This window comes from Sarcophilus harrisii, chromosome 3, assembly GCF_902635505.1.
Source record: "Sarcophilus harrisii chromosome 3, mSarHar1.11, whole genome shotgun sequence".
Classification (NCBI taxonomy): Eukaryota; Metazoa; Chordata; class Mammalia; order Dasyuromorphia; family Dasyuridae; genus Sarcophilus; species Sarcophilus harrisii.
In genome coordinates this window covers 346444053-346465432 of record NC_045428.1, presented here as the reverse complement: position 1 = coordinate 346465432, position 21380 = coordinate 346444053, and the positions used below count along the sequence as shown (strand labels likewise).

Genomic DNA, 21380 nt, shown 5'->3' with positions numbered 1-21380 from the left:
GCCTTTTTCCATCCTTGATTAGAGGTTTCAAAGGAATGTTAATAGTTGAAAAACACACACACACACACACATACAAAACACACATACACATACATATACACACTATTTACACATTCTCATTACCACCTCATTAACTTTCTTCCAATGTATGAATTAATTTTAGTGTAATAAATAAGTGAAGACTAAGAGCATAGTCTATATTGGGGAAACTTATATATCGTTTTGTATTTGACTTTAATCTCTATGAAGATAGGGAAGATGTAGTATTTTGATTTTTTTTCCTTCTCATATCTAAAAGAGTGCCTTTTACTCATCAGGCCCTTAATAAATGTTTGGGTCATTTTTGTTCATCAGAATTGATACTCTTACATACGACTAATTTCTAGAGTATGGTTTTCAGGAAGGAAAGATCTTGAATTTGGTCTTAATGCTTCCTTTTCTTTACATATATAGGTATATTTGTACAAACCCTCTCCTGTTCTTGGATAAAATACCTTTCAGCAAATCCCTACTGGTTGATGAATTAATGCCACTTTAGAGCAAAGATCTTTACTATTATTATGTAATTATATATATGGCTTTTTATATTCTAGATTATGTCATAATAGTAGAGACTGATTATTTATCTTCACTGCTCCAAGTAAAAATATTTTGAAGCTAATAAATAAGTTTTAGTGGGATGTGATACTGAAAAATCAGTTCCTGAATCAATATATTGATAATACAGACTTCTAATTGTTGATGTATTATACCTCACTTTCCTACCTTACTTTTTGCTTATATATATAATAAATTGGGTTATTTCCTATGAAATATTTACCATTAAAGACTTGAGGGTCAAAGGAGATAATAATTGTAAAGTAATTAGCACAGTATCTTATACATATTAACTGTTAACTCATTATTATTATACAAAGCATTGTCATGTGGAAGAAAATTTAGATTTAAATTGCTTATACCTAGAAGGGAGAATCAAAACTAATAGTATAGAAACAAATTTTGGCATTATATGAGAGACTATTTCCCATAAATTAGTGCTAATTCAAAGTGGAATGAGATGTCTTGAGATGAAGTTGGTACTTTCTCATGAATGTCTTCAAATAAAGACTTACACTCCCTGTCAAGTAGGAATATGGAATTTTCACATGCTTATCCACTGTGACGCCTTATAAAATCTATGAATCTGGAAATAGGAAAGAAAACAATGCATTTAACAATATGTAATAGTTACCAGATAGTGTTGGGATTTTTTAAGTGTAAAAAAACACTAGTTAAGTTGCTTTTGAGTTAATTGAATATCTTTTCTTTTCCAACATTGCTTTGAACTGGTAAAATATAGTTTTCTTTACAAAACTATCAATATTCATATATATATGTGTTCATGTATGTTTATATATATATATATATACATATGTTAATCACATTTGTACATACTCTCACTGAGAGTTTCAGAATTCTTTTTTTTTTTTTTTTTTTTTGGTGAGAACATAATACATTTATATCTAAGAGACATTATTGGTAATGCCTTGTCATATTCCTAGCACATTTCAGTGACTAGCTCCAGCTTTTGAATAAAATCATAGGGTAACAAAAAATGTTAAAGTTTTTCTTTGTTTTCGCCATATCTATTAAAAATTTGGTATTATTTTTATTATTGTGTTTCTATGTTCCATTATATAGTGATACAAAATTGTACATTTATCCAAAGATATTTAACATAGGCAACTGTTGTATTGTCATACCTCATATATCCATATATCCATATTAAGGTTCTAGTAGAAGTTTAGAAAAGTAGAGTGTCATTCCAAGAAACTATGAGATAGGCATAAACAGTGTTGTCCTCTAGGAACCTCTAGGTTCAAATACAAACTTCTGTATCTATTATTCAAAGGTCTTCATGACCTTTTCCTTTACCTTTTCAAGTTCTTACACAGTTTTCCTTTCTATAAACCCTATAGTCCAGCAGTATTGGTCTACTTGCTCTTCCTCGCTATATACCATCTTGTGTCTTCATACTTCTCCACTCTCTGCCTTTGTATCTGGAATATTCTTCCTCCTCATCTTTTTGTTTTGAAATTCCTGATTTCCTTCAAAGTTCATTTCAAGCATCACCCTCTCCATTAATCCTTTCCTGATTCTCTACCTGATAACATCTACTTTCTCAAATCTATATTTGTATTCTTTATGTGTGTAAATATTAACATATATGATACCATCTATACATATATTATGTATATTTTGTTGTCATTTTATCCCCCAGCACATAGCTCAATGCCTTCCACAGAGTAGGCATTTAACAATACATGTTAATGATTGAACACAAAATTTTTTGGTTTTGGATCAGGACATTTAAACATATGCAATGAGAGTGTTCCATTTGTCAAAGCAGACTTTGCAAAACATCGAAGGAATGATGCAGTCATGTTAGAATCCTTACAAAGCGATAAGTCAATTGTCTAATTTAGCATGATTCAGTATGATTGATCTGATCCTACAAGGAGATGTTATGGGCCAAAAGAAACAAGGTACTAAGTGGAATTATGGAAGCAATGCTTGTGTGCTTGGGTTTGCACCTTTAAGAGTTTACACATTAGAGGTCACACATTAGAGCTCACATATTGGAGTTCACAAGTATGGGAGATTCACAACGTTAACTTTGTAACTTTGTGAATTCACACCTCCCATAATCCCACTCTCAGAGGAGGAGTCAACCTTTGAGAGAGCATAAAAACAGGTGAGTTCAGTCAGCAAGGTCAGCTGAAAAGATTCAGAGTGGAGGAGCGTCAGTTCAGAAGAAGCCACGAGTCGGAGTTGAGCTAGAGCCAGAAGTCACTTCAGAAGATTGACAGAGTTTGAGTTCAGTTCGGGAGATTGAGAAGCTGCTCTGCAGTCGGGCAGAACCAAGATTCAGAGAGAGGCTGAAGCTAGCAACAAGAGCTCTTAGAACCAAAGAAAGCTAACTGGGTTATTTTGGAAGAAACAATAAAGAACTACTTTAATACCTGGCTATATGAACTGAAACTAAGGCTGCCTCCAGAAACCTCCCCAAGAAACCTACCCACAGAGAACCATCATATATTATCAAAAAGAAGAGAACATCACAGAGTCAAGAAACCACATTGGAGGGAATCTCATGTAATTCAGAGGGTAAAAATGGGCACAATGAATGAGAGAAACCACTAGTATAATGGTAGAAATCAAGTTTAGTAAGTATCATGGGAGAGTAGGAATGAAAATTGAAATAAAAATTTAAAAACTCAGAACTGGAGCAGTGATGAGGTAGATTTATTTTCATTTCAAAACTTCTATGAAAGAGTTTTTTATAAGAATCAAAGATCCCATTAAAAGTTGCACACTATTTCATCTGCAAATGAAATTTGGGATATGATCTTAGTACCAATGACAACTATTTTCCATCTAAATAATGGATACTGGTCCAGGACTAATAGGTTTGGGTTTTGTTTTGTTTTATTTTGTCTAACTAGAATAGGTTTGGTTTTTGTTTTCTTTTGTCTAACTAGAATAAGAATTCCTTTCTACTTTTCTAAGTTTAATGGAGATTCCTTCCTGCCTTCTGTACTTCCCCACCCAACCTCACTCTATCTTAGTCTCAGTCAAATAAAAATTTAATATTTTTTTTCATTAAGTGAAATATATGTCATAAAATATACTACAATCACCACAGGAAGGTGATTCTTGCATTTTATGAACCCTAACACTCTTGGGCTTATTATCAGGAACACAATGTTGTTATAGATAAACTAAAAACTGATTTAATTTCTTGGAAACAGTGACATTTTTTATTTCAAATTTTATAAGTTCCTTTAAATTTTAAAACATACAGAAAAATAAGGATGATATATGTAAGTCAATAAGCTGGTAATTGTAAACACTGAAAATCCTGTTATAGCAGGAAGTAATATTATTAAGATGAAACAGATACCAACCCAGAACAATTAGTAATCTGAGAATAATGACAAGGATAAGAAGCAATGTGTAATTTAATTTTATTTGGTTTTTTTCTTGGGGTGGAGGGTATTATGTTAGGTTTGTTATTCACTTGTTATATTAATAGCAATAACAAAAAGTACGATTAGTGATAAATTGTATTTGTCTTTAAGAATTTCTATTTACAGTTCATTTGAAATGTACTTTTCTTTGTGACTATTGTCTTCTTTGGGGAAAAAAAAAGTTAACAAAATCAAGCTTTTTTAATTGGATGGACAGGGGACAGCAGTTGTGAATAATAACATGTTATGCTCATTAGTTTTTTTTGGAAGTTAAAATGATTTTCAGTGTTTTCCTTAGAAATGTAGTTTTGGATTATAATAAAACAAATGAAAAAAGATTACAATGTATCAACTGTTTATCGTTATTTAATAAGATAATTATCTTTTAAAAAAATACCCTGCCATTTTTCCAGATAAAAAGCTGTGGTGGGCAGACCAAAACTTAGCTCAGCTGGGCACCTGCAGCAAAAGAGATGGAAGGAACCCCACTGTCCTCCGGAATAAGACTTCAGGGGTTGTGCATATGAAAGTGTATGATAAAGAAACTCAGCGAGGTAAGTCACACTACAATGTCTTCAAGCTGCCTTTGGAGCACACAACGCAATCTTCTTTCACATTATTTTCTCAGATGAACAATTGAAAGAACATATTTCCTCTCATGATTATCTATAAGCACAAAAAAATTGCTGTCTTTCTACTGAAGGGATGTCTTTAATATAATGTACATGATTAGCTTTCAAAACATTGGCTAAGAAGCCTGGGGAATTTTAATTAATCAGGTCTTCAAAAGACCTTTTTATCTGAGTCTTTATTGGAAAAAAAAGAAAGGAGTATCCTGTAAAACAAAGCACAACATTGTGCTAGTTATGAGATCAAGATAGCACAGGCACTAGGGCCTTTAATGTCAACAGGAAGACTTGTGCATCCAAATTACTATATTATTTGTCCCTAAATATTTTTTCTAGTGATTTTCCTGCTTCATTTTCCTTGTCCAAATGATATGCAATGAAATGGAGTGAGAAAGCAAAGCAGATGGTTTACATAGGTGGGCTTGTAATAGTGCCCAAATAGCTCTTTGATGCCAATCAGTGTTGCCTCACACCTGCTAATTCCTCCTTAGATCTTACTCTAAAAATCTCTAACCTCTGTTAAAAAAAAAAAAAAAAAAAAAAAAGATGCTCCATAAAATGAACAAACAAAACCACTTTTCTCATACCTTCTATCTTTTTCTACTGGGAAATTCTCAGACCACATCCTTCTCTCTCTAGGGCGACAAATAGCAGAAAGTAGACTGATGGGAAGAAGACTGGGGTTGGTAGAAAGAAGGAAAGAAAATAGTTATACCTAGGTAAGGCTTTGAAGACAGTCTCCAGGTCACAGAATTTCACCTGAGTGAACAGCAGGAATGAAGAGGAGATGCTCATGGTTGTTAATGATATTTGGCAGCTGTCAGGCAAGAATCTCTGGAATTGTTTAACAATTAAGCATCAAGCTTATAAGTATGCAGTAAGTACCTAGGCCAGAATTTCATTTTAGCTGACTTAAATTAGGCATGGAATAAAAATTTGTTTTGAAAATCTCTTGTCTCCATGTCAGAAAATAACTGATCTGAAGCAGATATTTCATTAAAATGTCATGTTTTTAGAAAAATGTTTTAACCTAAGTTTAATAATAATTTAATAACTTTCATAAGAACTCTCTCTTTAAGATCTACAAACAAGTTCCTCCTACTGTATAAGGTAGGCTGTTCAAGTATTCTTATACTAACACTCATTTTACAAATTGTTAAATTGAGGTTCAAAAAATTTACATACTGTCTAGGATCACAGAGTCAGAGTCAAAAATAGTACCCAGGTATTTTATCCATTTTTTGCACTCTACTATAGACTTTCTTAAATTTGCCATTGAGAAAAATACCCTTAACCATTATACTTCTTTACTCCAGTTTCTTCATTACCATTCTTTTCTTTCATTTCTCCTCCCTCCCCGCCCCATTTTTCTAGGAATGACTCTAGGATAGGGCTATACTGATGTTTAACCATGTTTCAGTGAAGTCTGATTTTTCATGATCCTATTTGGGGTTTTCTTGGCAAAAATACTGGAGTTGTTTGCCATTTCTTTCTTCAGCTCATTTTTATAGATGAGAGAACTGAGACAAACAAAATTAAATGACTTGCCCAGGATCACATGGCTATTGAATGACTGAGTCTAGAGTTTAACTCAGGAAAGTGAATCTTCCAGCATTTCAATAATGCCATATTTTTCATGTTAAAAACGTTAAATTTCTAACACTTAAGTAGATATAGGATACATATAAAAGGATTGTGACTCCTATATTTGTATAGATTTTGTCATAATATTGTGAAATAAAAGGATTGCAATATTAAAATAATTTTCCCATCTAGAACTAATTAATATTATCATAAAACATATTTTACATTCAGAGGTATAATAAAGATTGGGCAATCAGGATTTTGTATGGTCAGTCAGTCAATAAGAATTTATTTAAATCTTGCTATATGTGAGGCATTTTGCTATGCAGGAAAAAATAAAAAGAAAGGTAAACGTAAGTTCTGAAGGAAACTAGGGGAGTTGGGAGGCAGAGATTAGGAAGAAAGAATATCCTAGGCATGGAGAGGACACAAACAACGAAAAGGTCAGAGTCATGAGATTGGAAATGCACGAAACAGGCTTGTGGTATTGAATCATAGATTTTAAGAAGAGTAATTTATAGGTTTGGAAAGGTTAGAAAGGAAAGACTTTACATACCAAAAGATTTTATTTTTAACCATGAAAGAGGAGGGGAGACATTGAAGTAGAAAGTGTTTGAGAATAACACTAACAGACCTGCATTTTAGAAAATTACTTTGTCAGATGAGTGGAGGATAAATTCTAGTAGGAAGAGACTTGAGGCAGGGAGACCATAGCAGTCTACTGCAATAGTGCAGATTGAGATGATAAAAATCTGCTTCAGGATAATAACTATGTGAGTGAATAGAAGAGGATATATAGGAAAGATTAAAATCCTAACAGCACTTTTACTTCTTTATCAAGCAGCAACAATACTGTTGTTCTTTAATCATTCTAGTCATGTCTAACTCTTGTGCCCCCATTTGGGGCTTTCTTTGTAAAGATACTCATATGATTCTCCATTTTCTTCTCGAAGAAATCCAGCAACTACAACCTGACTATCAAGAATAATTAATTAATACAGTAAGCATTCTGTCTCACCCCAGGCAAACTTTTTCCTAGCTCTACCCTATCCAACTACTTCCCCAGTAATACATCTCCAAGTAGATCCCTCCTTCATACTATATCATCCTACTATCCTAGAATAGCTCTCTTCCTTGTTTTTGCATTTCAAATTTCAAGGGCTCTCTTCTTTTCTCACAAATGATTTTATATCAATAGGTTAATAGAAACCTTTTAATAAGCATTCATAATTGAAATGAAATATAATTGAGAATACAAATTCAAGTCATTATTATGTGTCTTTTTCTAAAAATATGTTAATAAATGAGATTCATTCAAGCTTTCTAAAGATAAATTTCATCATGATATACTTCTGACATTGTATTTGTATGTTTCCATGTTTAATTAAGGGTAAATAAACATTTGTTCTAGAACTGTAACAACAGAAAGTGCTTCACTTTTTTTTTTCTTTCTAGATGCAATTCTACTAAAAAATTTTATGAAAGGGCAGAAAAATACACTTAGCAAGGTTATGATTCCTTTTGCTTTTGTTACCATGATTTCCATAACCTTTGATCCTAAAGACTTGATCTCTTTGGCTCAAGTGAACATTCTTTGCCCTGAGAAATCATTCCCTCCAACTCATTGTTCTTGAAAATCCATGGTATACTTTAATTGAGCTTGCATTAAAGTGACAACAGCATAGTCTCCCAAAGAATATACTGATAAAAGCATCAATATTCAAGACAATCCCATTAACAGGATCACTGCAGGTAGCTTAAAAGCTCCATTAGTATGAAATATGTGCAATTTAAGACTATTTAAGGTGTTAACATTACTATCTCCTTGGATTCCAAAGTACAATTAGCCACTGCATTTATCATTTTGACATAGATCACTAGAAAGTTGACACATCTTGTTAGTCAAATGGGTATCCTCTGTGTAAGATTTGGGGCATAGGTTAAGCCAGTATCAATTTACAATTTTAGAGTCACTAAAGGAGAGAATTTAAAATATGAAGAGACATTAGACAACTGAATCTAAACTATTGTCTATGTTATGTAGATATCACTGTCAACAATTATTTTCTTGAAGCACTCAATATTTTTTTCTATTTCAAGAGATTGACATAAAGATATTTGTCTTATCATTATATATTATATTCTATAGCAGTATTTTTTTCCATTTATTTTAACATGTTGTCTATCATCCGTAAACTAAGGAAAGAGCAAATAGATGAATAGATTCTTCCCTCCAAACTACACCCCTACCTACTGTCACACATTACTTCCCAGATATGTCAGTTATGGAACTTTTTTTTTTTTTTAAATAAAGCTCATTCTTGGAAAGCAAAGCAGTCTAAATCATGCCAAAACTCATAACCATTAAGAATGCTTATACATAGTTGTAGATTCTACACTCTGCCAAAGTCTCTGCATGCAGAGTTATGTGTTTCTGGTTTTGTTATTTTCTCTGAGTTCTATCGTTTCCAGGCCTACCTGGTACAGTTAGATTCATACTGATTTCTCCCATTGCCTTTTTTCATTCTATGATGGATAATGCAAGCATTGGTGCTTTAGTTGTAGTTTGATTTTATCATCATAAATTCTATTATATTTTAGGTTCTCTTTATTTTTCACAATTAATGGAATTGCAGTCACTTTGTTTTAACTATTCTGAGGTAATACACGTTAGTGAACTAAACAAAAAAATTGGAACTCAAGAGAAATGGGCAGTAAATGAAGCTAAATGCTACTGCAGGGTGATATTACTTAACTCTGTGTCTTGGTGACCCAATGAATGATATGGCTGGGTTCAGCTTACAAAATGATTAGGGAGATTTAAAAGTAATAACATTATCTTTTGGGTATTGAGTGAGCTATTTTCTGGGTAGAAATTAGACCCTTTGAGGTCAGATGAATGAATGGGCTATTTTTTTCCAGTGGTTAGCTGCAACATGGCTCCATTTTAGGTAATTTAGGAGAGTTTGGGTTTTCCTAAAGTAAAAACAAAGCCCACTGATTTGCTATAGGATAATTTCATTGAACACACATTTTAAAAGCATCTCTCTTGCATTAAAAAATACTTAAATAGGACAACAATACTACCTGTTCTATAACATCAAAAATAACCTAAATACCTAGGTTTTCTTCTGTTTTCTCACTACACTTTTTGCCTGATCTCTAAGCATTCCACTTCTAATACCCTCAAGACTTCAGTTATCATCTATAAGAACTTTATTGGCAAATTACTATGTATATCTCTGTCACTTTCTCAAAATTCTAGTTCTAGTTATCCCTTCTCATGATAAATATGCCAATTCCCATTGTGCAAATTCCAACTCAATACTTCTCAATAGTGTGTGCCTTCTATGCAGCACATAAACCATGCATTTCTTCTTATTCTGAGCGATTTTTATCCATGACTTCTGGAAAATGGTACACAGGGTCAACTCAGTGTGCTTGAGCCCTCCTTTGCATTGCAAGCACACTATTGAAGCATGCAGGCTATCTGATGAATATCCTTCACTCTTCCTAAATTGTCCACTTACTCCTTCAGTCACATGTTGCGGTCCTCCTTGAATTTCTTCCTTTGGAGCTACATTACATACTCACGCCTATAATGTGTTTTTCCATTGCCTTTGGATGACCTGCAATTCCAGTTTGTTGGCATCTTTGTAATTTCTTGAGCCAAGGTCATGTAGCATCTGTTCACAGATGACATTGTGCTGATTGTGCCAATACTTAGAACATTATAAAGTCTCCTAAAGTAGGTCTATAGTCAATTGAAAGAACTTAACCTAATGATGCAGGCAGGTAAAAAGTGAATGAAAGGAGAATACATTTAGCCCACACTGTGATATTTCTTTGGTTGGATAATATGGAGTGATTCTATCAATGCATATAGCTAGGAGACAGACATTGTATATGGATTCTTAATTGAGTCCAGAGTAAAAAAGAAAGAAGAAAGTGAGTAGATTTAATCACTTTCCTTCTTTGATTCTGTTTTTTTTAATCTTTGAGATAAACAGGTTGTTTGTCATAATTTGTTGCAATAACATTTCCTTATTCTCATTTTTCATTAAATGCAATGATCAATTTTAGGCCAGAACAGGTAATGAAGTGCATTTCACCTCCCACCATTATACAGGTGGGGTCACTACAGGTGTAAATGTTGAATAATTTGCTTATGAGGCCAAGGAGGTCTTATTGATTTTGCTTAGCTTTTGTGGTGGTTGTTGTTATCATAAGGATGGTTCAATGGTAGGAATATACCAAAAATGATGGTAGTGGGGCAAAAAAAAAAAAAAAAAAATCCAATACTTTAATAAGAAAATTAAATAGCTTTCAACTCTGAAACCTCTGAAACTTTCATTATCCAATCTCCATATGAATAAATTCTCCACATTTCTACCTATAATGATTATATCTTATCTCTACTTAAAAGAAATAATTTCACTTACTCCTCTTTCCTATGGAATAAACTAAAACTTCTTGTTTGTAACATTCATGGCCTTCAATAATGTGGCTTCAGGTACTATTTATCTAGCTTTCTCTCAGGTTATTCCCATTCATACCCATTCAAGCATTCTTTACTGCTCAACATGCCTTGTTCTATTCCGGTCCTTTCCCATTATTTTATTGAAGTAATTTTTGGTGTATGAAACCAAATCCTCATCCTGTCCTCCTTCTAATGATAACTTTCCCTTCTTTTAGGTTCTCAATCCAAATCTTTTCTTGTCCTTGAAACCTTCATTAAATCACTTCACTTCCATTCTCTTCCTCTCTTGCAGGCCTAAAAATTTTTTATAGTCGATTGTTTGGATCTTTCCTTGATGATTTATCTTCTTCTGTATGCTGGTTATTTGCTCACTTACTCTTCCTGTCATTAGATTGTATTTTTGTTTCTCAAAGGTAGAGTGCAGTACCCTGCACAGAATTGGTCCTTAATATTTACCAAAATGAATCAAACCTTGGATAACTGTTTAAAGAAAATATAAGTGTAATTATTACAGCAAAAATAGAAATAATAACAATTGCTAGCTTTTACATAAGGTCTAATATGTGCCAGGCACTATGCTAAATGCTTCAATTATAAATATGAATTGTTTCATTTTCTTTGCCTACTCTATTAGCCCATCAGCATTCATTTGTTAAGTATTTTCTATCTGATATTATGCTAAGCAGTTATGAAAAGAACTTGATATTATTCTTAGATAATTTTATCATAATGTCACATCTATATTCAGAAATCAATGTGCTACATGGTATAGGATGCTGGTTTAAACCTAATTTCTGGCATGAGTTATTATTGATTTAGCCATACTGATATTTTTATAATTATTGTTTCTATTTAAAGACCATCATTGATCATATTTGTTTTAATAAATTTAATAGTTTTGCCAATAACTGAAGTTATAATGAACTTATAGCTTGCTGATTAACTTTTTTTTCTGTTATTCTTTTTTAAAAGCAAGAAATTTTTAACCTCTTTTGCTCACTAATTTTAAAAGTTCAGTGTCTCTATGACATCCTACAATTCTTTCAATGCCTTGAGATAGAATTTGGTCTTAGTGACTTGAATTAGTTAACGGCATTTTAGTATTGTCCTTCTACCTTGTCTAAAATTTCAACTCCCTCTGCTATTTTTGTTTCTCCTTTCTAGGATATTATTCTATCTTACTAGATAAAATAGAAAGCTAATAAGAGTTAAGTGACTTCATGTTGTTTCTGCCATTTGTTATCATAAATTTTATTTGTTATTTATAAATATAATATCTAAGCATATATTTATTTATATTTATAAATTTAATTTAATATTTAAATTAATAATTATATAGTAATATAATAAAAAATAAACTTCTTTGCCTTTGGCAAAGAAAGAAAAATACATCAGTTGTCTGGATGAATGAAGTCTTTTATTACTATCACATCACATTTCCACAGCAGGATTCGATAAATGAATGAGAAAAAAAGAAAGTATTTATTATGTGATCTACTCTTTTGATTACTTATTCATTTTGAATTATTTATTTATTACTTATTCATTTATTCACAAATAAAACATTATTGTTTTCTGCTTCTATTTTTCTTTACTTAAATATCTTCTATTGTACTTCTATGGTTCCTAAATTACTTAATGTGAATATATTTTTGTCTACCATGTTGCCATGCCCCCCACCTTTACCTGTCTGTCTTTTTACTTTTAAATAGGGAATATCTTCCTGTGTTGTATTTTAAAAACAAATCTCCCATCAAACTCATTGATACATATGACGTCAAATTTGCTTTCTGTTTTGGGCTTGATTTCATTTTTGTTTCTTATTCAAACTTTGTATATTTGTATATTTTCACTTGAGACTTTTGGTTTAATTGGCCATTTGTTTGTGTAAATCTGATTCTCCTATGAATTTTTAAGTATTTCTATAGCTGTAGTTTTCCCTACACTTTAGATATATGTAGAATATGTACATGCATATTTACATATGTATGTATGCATGTATGTATTTTTATAGATAGATAGATAGTAAGTAATTGTCTCTTCTTTCCATTTCCATTTTCTTATTCATTTAGATTTGTAAGAATTTGGCAAAATCCAATCCTTGATTTATTATTGAAGCTTAAGAAAATCATAGATAAAATGTTAAAATATAGATTCAAATAAGTGTGTGTGTGTGTGTGTGTGTGTGTGTGTGTATGTGTTTCTTCTCCCCTACAGCAGAAACCTTGTTGCTAAACAATTACTAGTACCTACAGGGTATACTAGCACCACTCCTTGGTGCTGTGGTTCAGAAATCCTAAACCTATGCTCAAAAGCCATCTCCCTTAACCACTTGCTCCCTTCTCAAACTACCTTGTGCTTCTGAAATCTTGGCTTCTCATAGCTGGTAGTTCTGCACTGATCTTTGCTTGTTAATGAGAGCTACTTGCTAGTGGCTGCTGGGGATCTAATTCTGACCAGCAGAATGGATCCCTTCATGTGAAAAGATGATAATGATACAAGGAGACTGAGAGGCAGTTGCACTCGGTGACTTCTCTCTTCTTTTTTTCTCAGTGCCATGCTGCTGAATCCTTTAAGCTATATTTTAGTCCTCCCATTTTCTTAAATACAAAGTTTTTGTTTAGAGGCAAAACAACTATTCTGAATAGTATTTTAAAATGCTTAGGCAATAGGCATGTCTATATATGAGTTCTTAAACTTTTTCCATTCACGACCCCTTTTTGCCCAAGAAATTATTTGACTCCAGAAAAATAGGTATATAAAATAGGTATACAAATCAAACATTTGCTGATAACAAATCATAATTTCATGATCTGCACAATGAGCTATAAGATCCCATATGTGGTCATGAGCCACAGTTTAAGAAACTGGGTAAGTTAACAAAGCACAGGGTTTTGTGTCCTACCTACATTCCTTTGGCACTTTGGTAAAGTTTATAAACCTCTGCTCAGAAGTGTTCTTAGTGTTAAGCTAAAATATATAGTACTGCAAAAAAGACCTACAAAACTGAAATTTAGCTATTAAAACATATTAAAAAATAAACAAACAAAAAAAACCAAACTCTTAGGACCCAGTTTAAGAACAATTGCAGAGTTAATGGATGACTTCAGAGTCATAAGGACATGGATTCAAGTTCTGCCTCCACAGATAGTGGCTGTGTGACCTTTGAAAAAATCACCAAGCAAACACACTTAAGTTGTATACAATTATTTATGTGTGTCAGTTGAATGATTTTATTTATGGAGGTTTTCCCAAACCAGGGTAATCACAGATAGATAGGGAAAAGAGAGTTTCTACACCCTTGCCCCAAATGTCATATTCTTTTTTTATAAATGAAATTTATAGGAGAAACACGATAAATATAAAGTTGTTGTGTGTTTAAAAATACATTAGACTTTAGCTGTCAAAACTACTTTTAAAGACTCACTAGAAATTTTAGTTTCCTTTGTTCGAATATGAAACTTTTCCCTAGGAGTAGAAAGGAAAAAGGAATCAAGTGGTCTTAGTTTCTGAGATGAATAAAGTAACTTTTAAAACTGAAGGGTAATCTGAACACTTAAAATATGGTCCCACATGTTCTGAATTTTAGCACTGAATATTTAGTGTCAGGTACAGGAAATAAGTAGAAGTTGAGATCTTCTGATGTAGAGTCCCAGAAGTTAAGAGTACTTCACACTTCCAAAATGACAGAGGTTTTGACAGGTTCGATTGAACAATTAAATCCCATCAGACTATCTTGAGTTCAGGAGATAAGAAATAATGAGCTGCATTGGTATTTTGCATTTTCCATAGAGTGATATTGATATATAGCTTTTCATCATGCTTTGTAATTCTCACTGGATTTACTGCACTTTGTATCATCGCCTGAACATGCTGCAAATGGCATTCCATGTCCTAGCATAATAAAAATGCTATAAAAATTGGATAGTTAATGAACTTGCTGGGTGAGATTGTAAATTATTTAAATTCATACCATCAGTTTTAATTAGCCAGTTGGGCCTGGTAAATTCTATAGGACATCTCCATGGAATACCTACCTGTGATTACTTGACTGATGTTTGTCATTGGTACTATACTGTAATAAAGAAAATTATTATGCCAGTTAAATAGATGACTCTTAAAGGTATGTTTTAGTACAGTTGTAGAGGATTGTGTTTGTAGGCATGGTGATTTTTTTTAATTGCTTTTCTAAAAATAAATGAATTAATAAAATATATTTTAATATTATGTTTATATTTGATTAAGCCATATTATTCAATAGCTGTTTATGTGGCACATTTGGTTTATTTGTTTATTAAAAATGATGAAATTGTTGAAGAGCATTTATAAAAACAAAAAACAAAAAAAAAAAAATTCTGGTATCTATCCTTTTAAAGCACAGTAGTGGACTAATGTCTCTGAAAAATGAATCTTTTTATTAAAAGTTTTGAGTTTCCTGTGTTCTGTTCGTTTGCATTATAGACAAACTTGACACATTATCTGCCTATTTAAATCATTCAAATAAATGAAATGCAGTACTATTAAGAGCTATCCAGTATCAAAGAAATGACAGCACTATGAAACTCATTGCAATGTATTATTTGAGTACCTTATAAGAATAAGATAAAACTATTTTTTGGCCCTTTTTTTTCTTTTTAGGTAGCAATTCATGCCAATTAAACAATGGTGGCTGTTCTCAGCTTTGTTTGCCAACATCTGAAACAACAAGGACTTGCATGTGTACAGTGGGATATAATCTCCGCAAAAATCGTATGTCTTGTCAAGGTATGAATTACCTAAAATTTTATCTGTAGAATACCTTACTTAGTTACCAGTATAAGTTTTGTGGATAAAACTGTTAATTAGATAAGCAAATAAGTAAGTAAAAACAAAAACAAAAAAGGTTTTATGAATGTTAATAGGAAGGGTTAGATTTTTTAAGTGATTTAGAATCAGAGACCCTTGTTCTATTACTTATAATTTTATGTGACCTATAACAAGCAACTTTACATTTCTAATGTTTTCTCATTAGTAAAATGAGGAGGTTGGATTAGAAAATATCTAAAATTTCTGTAACTTTTAAATCTATAATCCTGTGATTCTTCCAAAGTCTCACCATTATGGGATTTCATCTCTTAATTTGTGGCTTTACAATCCCAATGAACTTTGGATAGAAAATGCCTTCTGCATCCAAAAAAAAGAACTATGGAAACTGAATGTAAATCAACACATGCTATGGTTACTTCTTTTTTCTGTCTTTTTTTTCCTCTTCTATGGTTTTTTCTTTTTGTTCTAATCTTTTTCTCCCAACATGTTTCATAAAGAAAATGTGCCTTAAATAAGCTAATATACATGTATAACTAGAAAAAAATAAAACAATAAAAAAATTTTGACCTTATTTATAGATGCTAATTCTTCATTTATGCTGTAGTGTATGTGTATGTGTACACATTTCCATATATATGCACACATATACACATACATATGTAAACACATGCAAACATGTAAACATACACATATGCACACAGTCATATATAATTAAAAAATTTTTATATATGTATTCACACACACACTCACATATATATGTGTATATACATATATATATATATATATAATTTATATTTAGCAATTAGGTAGCACTTTAAGGTGTGTAAAACAATTTACAAATTTCTTTGTAAGGATATTATTTTAGCCTCCCAATAGGTTGTGAAGATACTATTTATCTTTGTGACAATAATTCTGGAAAGTAAATTAGCATCAAATTATAGATGAGGAAACTGAGGCCTGGAGAAGTCACTTTACTTGTCAGAGGTCACACAGCTAATTTTTGTCTATTGAGATGTAAACATCTATTTGTGATGTATGATCTTCCTGACTTTAGGTCTAGCACTCTATGTACTATACCGCCTACATGACTGTATATGAATATCTTTTCATATAACTTATATGATTAAAGTATGAGAAGATCATGAGGAAAGAAAAAAAGATTAATAATTTTAGACACTTGAAATCAAATCTAATTCATAGCCTTATGTTGGCAGAAAAGTCATTTTCCACCAGTTGGATCCCCAATAGCTGGACTTAGCTTTGCATCAATACCTGCAGTTAAGTTATGCTTTCCTGGGTTTATGAACATCATGCTTTTTTATACTCTATTTCAGCATAATGATGTTTATCATTAACTCATTGGTAAAACCCTTTTCTTAGAGAACAAATGTAGTCTTTTCTTTAATGTTCAATGTAAAATTGGCCTTATTAGATATTGAAACTATTTGGAAGTAGATTTGTAAGATGAAATCATTCTTACTTCAAGGAAAAAAAAAATAAAAACTCTTCATGCCATGATAAGCAAGGTTACTCCATTTTTCAATGTAAAATCTGAAGAGAGAAAGATTGGGATCAACAGCAAAGAGCATGTAATTCTGAATTACAGAGATTTGTTCAACCTTTTTGTTTCATTTAGTTTTCTTTCACCTTGATTTGCACACATTCTCCCAATATATGCAAATGCTCATATATAGGAAGCAAATTGGTAAAAGTAACTAGTCTTTCTGGCGATGCATATCAATGTACTTTGCATATCAACCTTATTTTAATAGAAAATTTTGGAAAGTTTCTGCACAATTCCCAAAAAATGGTCTTAGTTACAAGGCATATCGACAAAGTACATTTGCTCACAATAAGACTAGTTTGTGACCTATGGTGTCCTTAAAAAATAAGGGTAGATATTCATATTCTAATATTTTGCAAATATTTTATATATCACATAAAATAAACAGAATTTCTTTTTATTCTTATGTATTATTTCCTTCAGTTAACTTTAATAACCCATAATGTATTCATAAAAAACATCATTTCCATCTTGGCATTTTTTAAAATTTGTTCTTACAAACTCCAGACTCCTCTGTATTTTGAATTTTTTGGAGTGAAAAATTGGATTTATATAAATGGTTATGATTTTATAAACTTATTTTTCATGATAGCAATATTTTAAATAGAAACATCTTACTAGCCTTACTATCCTATGGTATTTCATAAATATAGACAAAAACAATATATTGGGGGAGCTAGGTGGCACAGTGGATGGAGCACCAGTCCTGAAGTCAGGAGAACCTGAGTTCAAATCTGACCAGACACTTAACATTTCCTAGCTGTGGGACTTTGGGCAAATCACTTAACCCCAATTGTCTCAGCAAAAACAAACAAAAACAATATATTGACTATTGGCTATTTTCAACAAATATAAAAATCAGTAACTTAACCAAGTGTTTTGTTTACCCAATTTGAAGAGCTTTTTAAAAAAAAAAAATATACCATAGTATTTAGTTATGACAGAAGAGCAAAGTAAATTAGCAAAAAATGTATAACAATAAAATCAGGGTCAGATTTCACACTTCCCTACCCATATGCACATACATAAATATATACAATAATCAGCAAGGAAAAAGTTTAGGGATATTTCCTTGAAGTAATCTTTCCAAAACTAAAGCACCGATAAGAGAGAAAGTTAGACCCTAGTATTGACTACTTGAAGTTAAACTACCATTTTTAATTTTACCCTAGTCTCCTCTTCCTCCCTCCCTAACTTTTGTGTTTTAATAATGTTTTAGTGGTGGTGATGGTGATGGACCATCCCACTTTGTAATACCAAAATCAAAACCCATCCTTTTACCCTCTGAATATATTTTGTTATTCTTTTAGGTGAGTTCTCCAACTTCAAAAAAGGAAACCTTGGAGTAGTGTAAGGTCAAAACAGAATTTTCTGAGAATCTAGCTTTTTAAAATTAGGGTCTTTAGTCTTTAGAGATTATGATTTTTTAGGTAAAACATCTTAATTGTCAGACCAAGACCTTTTCAGTCTTCTCTGATTATTCAAAATTGTCGTCTATAAACTAGATAAATCTTCACTTTGCAATTCATTCTGGGACATTCCTCTGAGTTAATCCCAGTTATGCATGTTGAAAATCAACTAATTGGAACTTTGTGTTTTTTTTTTTTCTTTCACATCATTATATAAGAAAAATGATAAGAAAATTTTAGAAAATGTTCTGGGGTCGACACAAATTTGACATCAATCCTGTGAGGACTAGTCTTTAAAGTTTTGACCCTGAGCCAATATGAGATACTGAAATCTCAGGTTATGTTCTGTCTAGTATACAGAACTATTTATTATTATCAAGTTAAATAAATCACACACATATGTATATAAATAAAATTTAAGTAGTCATGGAATGTTTGTGGAATGACAACAGAATTTTATAAAGTACATTTCTATAACATGAACTGCCAACACTGTTCTGAGGTGAGAAACAATAAGTATGATCCCTATTTTATCAATAAGGAAACTGACGGCTAAAAAAGAAAATGAAATTCTATACTCATAACAAAACCAGTAAGCAACTGGCACAGGAGCTTCATATTTGAAATGAACTAAAGAATATGAGCATTCTCTAGGGCATTATATTTTAAGATACAATAACATTTATAAGGGAAAACACTATTCTATAGTAGATGTGGGCCACTGAGTGCCATAGTTGAAGAGTGCTAGATCTGGAATCAGGAAAGTCTAAATTCATATCCATCTGCTGAAAGTTTTTATCTGTCTGACTCTAGGCAAACCACTTATGCCTTATTTGCTTTAGCTTCCTCATCTAAATAATGGGGATAATGATAGTACCTCTCTTCCAGTATTGTTGTGAAAATCAAATGAGATAATAACTTTAAAGCACTTGGCACAGTGCTTGGCAAATAGTAACCATGATAAAAATGTTGCTGATGTTGTTGTTATTATTAGTTGGATTTAGAGAACGGAAGATATAGATTTCAAATTCTTCCTTTCACATATATCCATTATGTGAATGTGGGCAAATCAGTACATTTTTGTATCCTTAGCAATTCTCTAAAACTTTAAGTTTCAGAAGAAGTGATCATTTCTACTGGTAGCTGAAGTTTCTTTTCTAGGAATTCCTTATACAAATTAAATCATAGATTATGGTCCAAACAAAAACTGATAAGGTGAATGCTGAAAGAAATAGAAGAAATCTTTGACATGATTTTATCTAATCCAACACTTTTATAAATAAAACCCATAAAGTTAAGGTGTCTGTTGAAAATACAGAACTGAAGTTTGAACCCAAATCATCTGACCGCAAAGCCATTATTTTTTTTACATTATTCTGCATTGTGCCTTCTTGGAATTGGATGGGATTAAAATATTTAGTTAACTAAAATGAAAGTATAGCATTATGTACAAACACAAGGATAGCTCATTTTGGGATAGGGGTAGATGAGTAAGATGAAGGGATCATGAGGATACTTTGTTTTAAAGTGGGTGACTGAGGAATTTTAAATTTTAACTAATCAGAAAAAGCTTCTCAGAAGAGGAGGAATTGTGTAATTTGCTTTAATGAAAAAAGTAAAGATCCCAGGAGCTGCTAGAGAAGGCAATCATAATGTGATTAACAACCTGATAATGGTTAATAGGAGGGAACTTATAAAATTTAATTCAGATTGTTTAATATTAATATTATAAAAGGAGCTCTAAATTTGAATTTACATTTGAATTATTTTGTTTGTTTTTACATTTAGGCATAGAATCATTTCTTATGTATTCTGTTCATGAGGGAATCAGGGGAATACCTCTGGAACCAACTGACAAAATGGATGCTTTAATGCCAATATCAGGGACTTCATTTGCTGTGGGAATAGATTTCCATGCAGGTAAATAAATTTATTCATAATTTATTTATCAAATATTCATTTGATTTATTAAACATGACTGAAATATCATCTTTCAAAGTGTCATGGTAGTGGAAATGGGAAATAATAAAGTCAAATATAAATGATTTTAAGCATTTCACAAATCATTTTAAATATGTTCAGATGTCAAAAATCAAATGTACAGTTTCCCTAAACCATAATATTAAAGTGACTACTGTATTAAGTTTTTATAAGCATCCAATCCTGCAGGTGGTCTTTTCATTTTTGCTCTGCTTTTACAAATCACTGCCCAAATCTAGAATACTATGATTATGAAATAAGCCAATCAAAAAAGTAAGAGCTTTTTAGGGAGTGAAGGAAGGCATGAATCTTGTACTGATAACAAAAGCTTATTCTTAAATGTATTCAATTAGCTATTAGTTATGCTAATCCAAACAATGGTGCACATAATCTGAAATAGTAGATAATTCAAATATACTGTCTATTCTATTTGGCTCTTGAAATTCATATCAAATTTAGGGTAAATTTTGATTTCTAATTACATTGCCCCACTATTAGAATGAATTGACATTTCCCAACTAGATACCATTAAGGAAATGGAGGAAAATCATCCTGCTAATAATAATATGCTATAGAAAACTTACATATGGATGGTGATAAATGCAGTGACCTTTGAAACTATTGGGGAGAGAGGATGTAACTTTTTCACTTTAGTGGCTAAATACTCATATGGTTTAAAATATTAAACATATATAATTCTCCAAAAGGTATTCACAATTATTATTTTCCATTTGAGAGTTTATATTAAAGAAATGAATTTTTCCTCAGAGTTTTCATCTTCACTAATCCATACACTTCCTGTGTTAATAATGGAGTGTTGGAAAATGTGAATGTGAATACCAGGTGTTTTTATACTTGTGAAGTCTTATTTTTATCTAGTGTCACCAAAACAAACACCTTTTTTTGTTTTTCATCTCT

General features: G+C 31.7%; 1 protein-coding gene across 1 annotated transcript in view; it reads left to right on the top strand.

The window, feature by feature from the left end:
• LRP1B (LDL receptor related protein 1B) overlaps positions 1-21380 on the top strand; it is a 2378573-nt gene that overhangs the window by 1701054 nt on the left and 656139 nt on the right. Inside the window, exons 33-35 of the mRNA XM_031963676.1 lie at positions 4424-4564; positions 15342-15467; positions 20271-20402. Coding sequence (XP_031819536.1) covers positions 4424-4564; positions 15342-15467; positions 20271-20402 — 399 coding nt within the window. The remainder of the gene's footprint in view (positions 1-4423; positions 4565-15341; positions 15468-20270; positions 20403-21380) is intronic.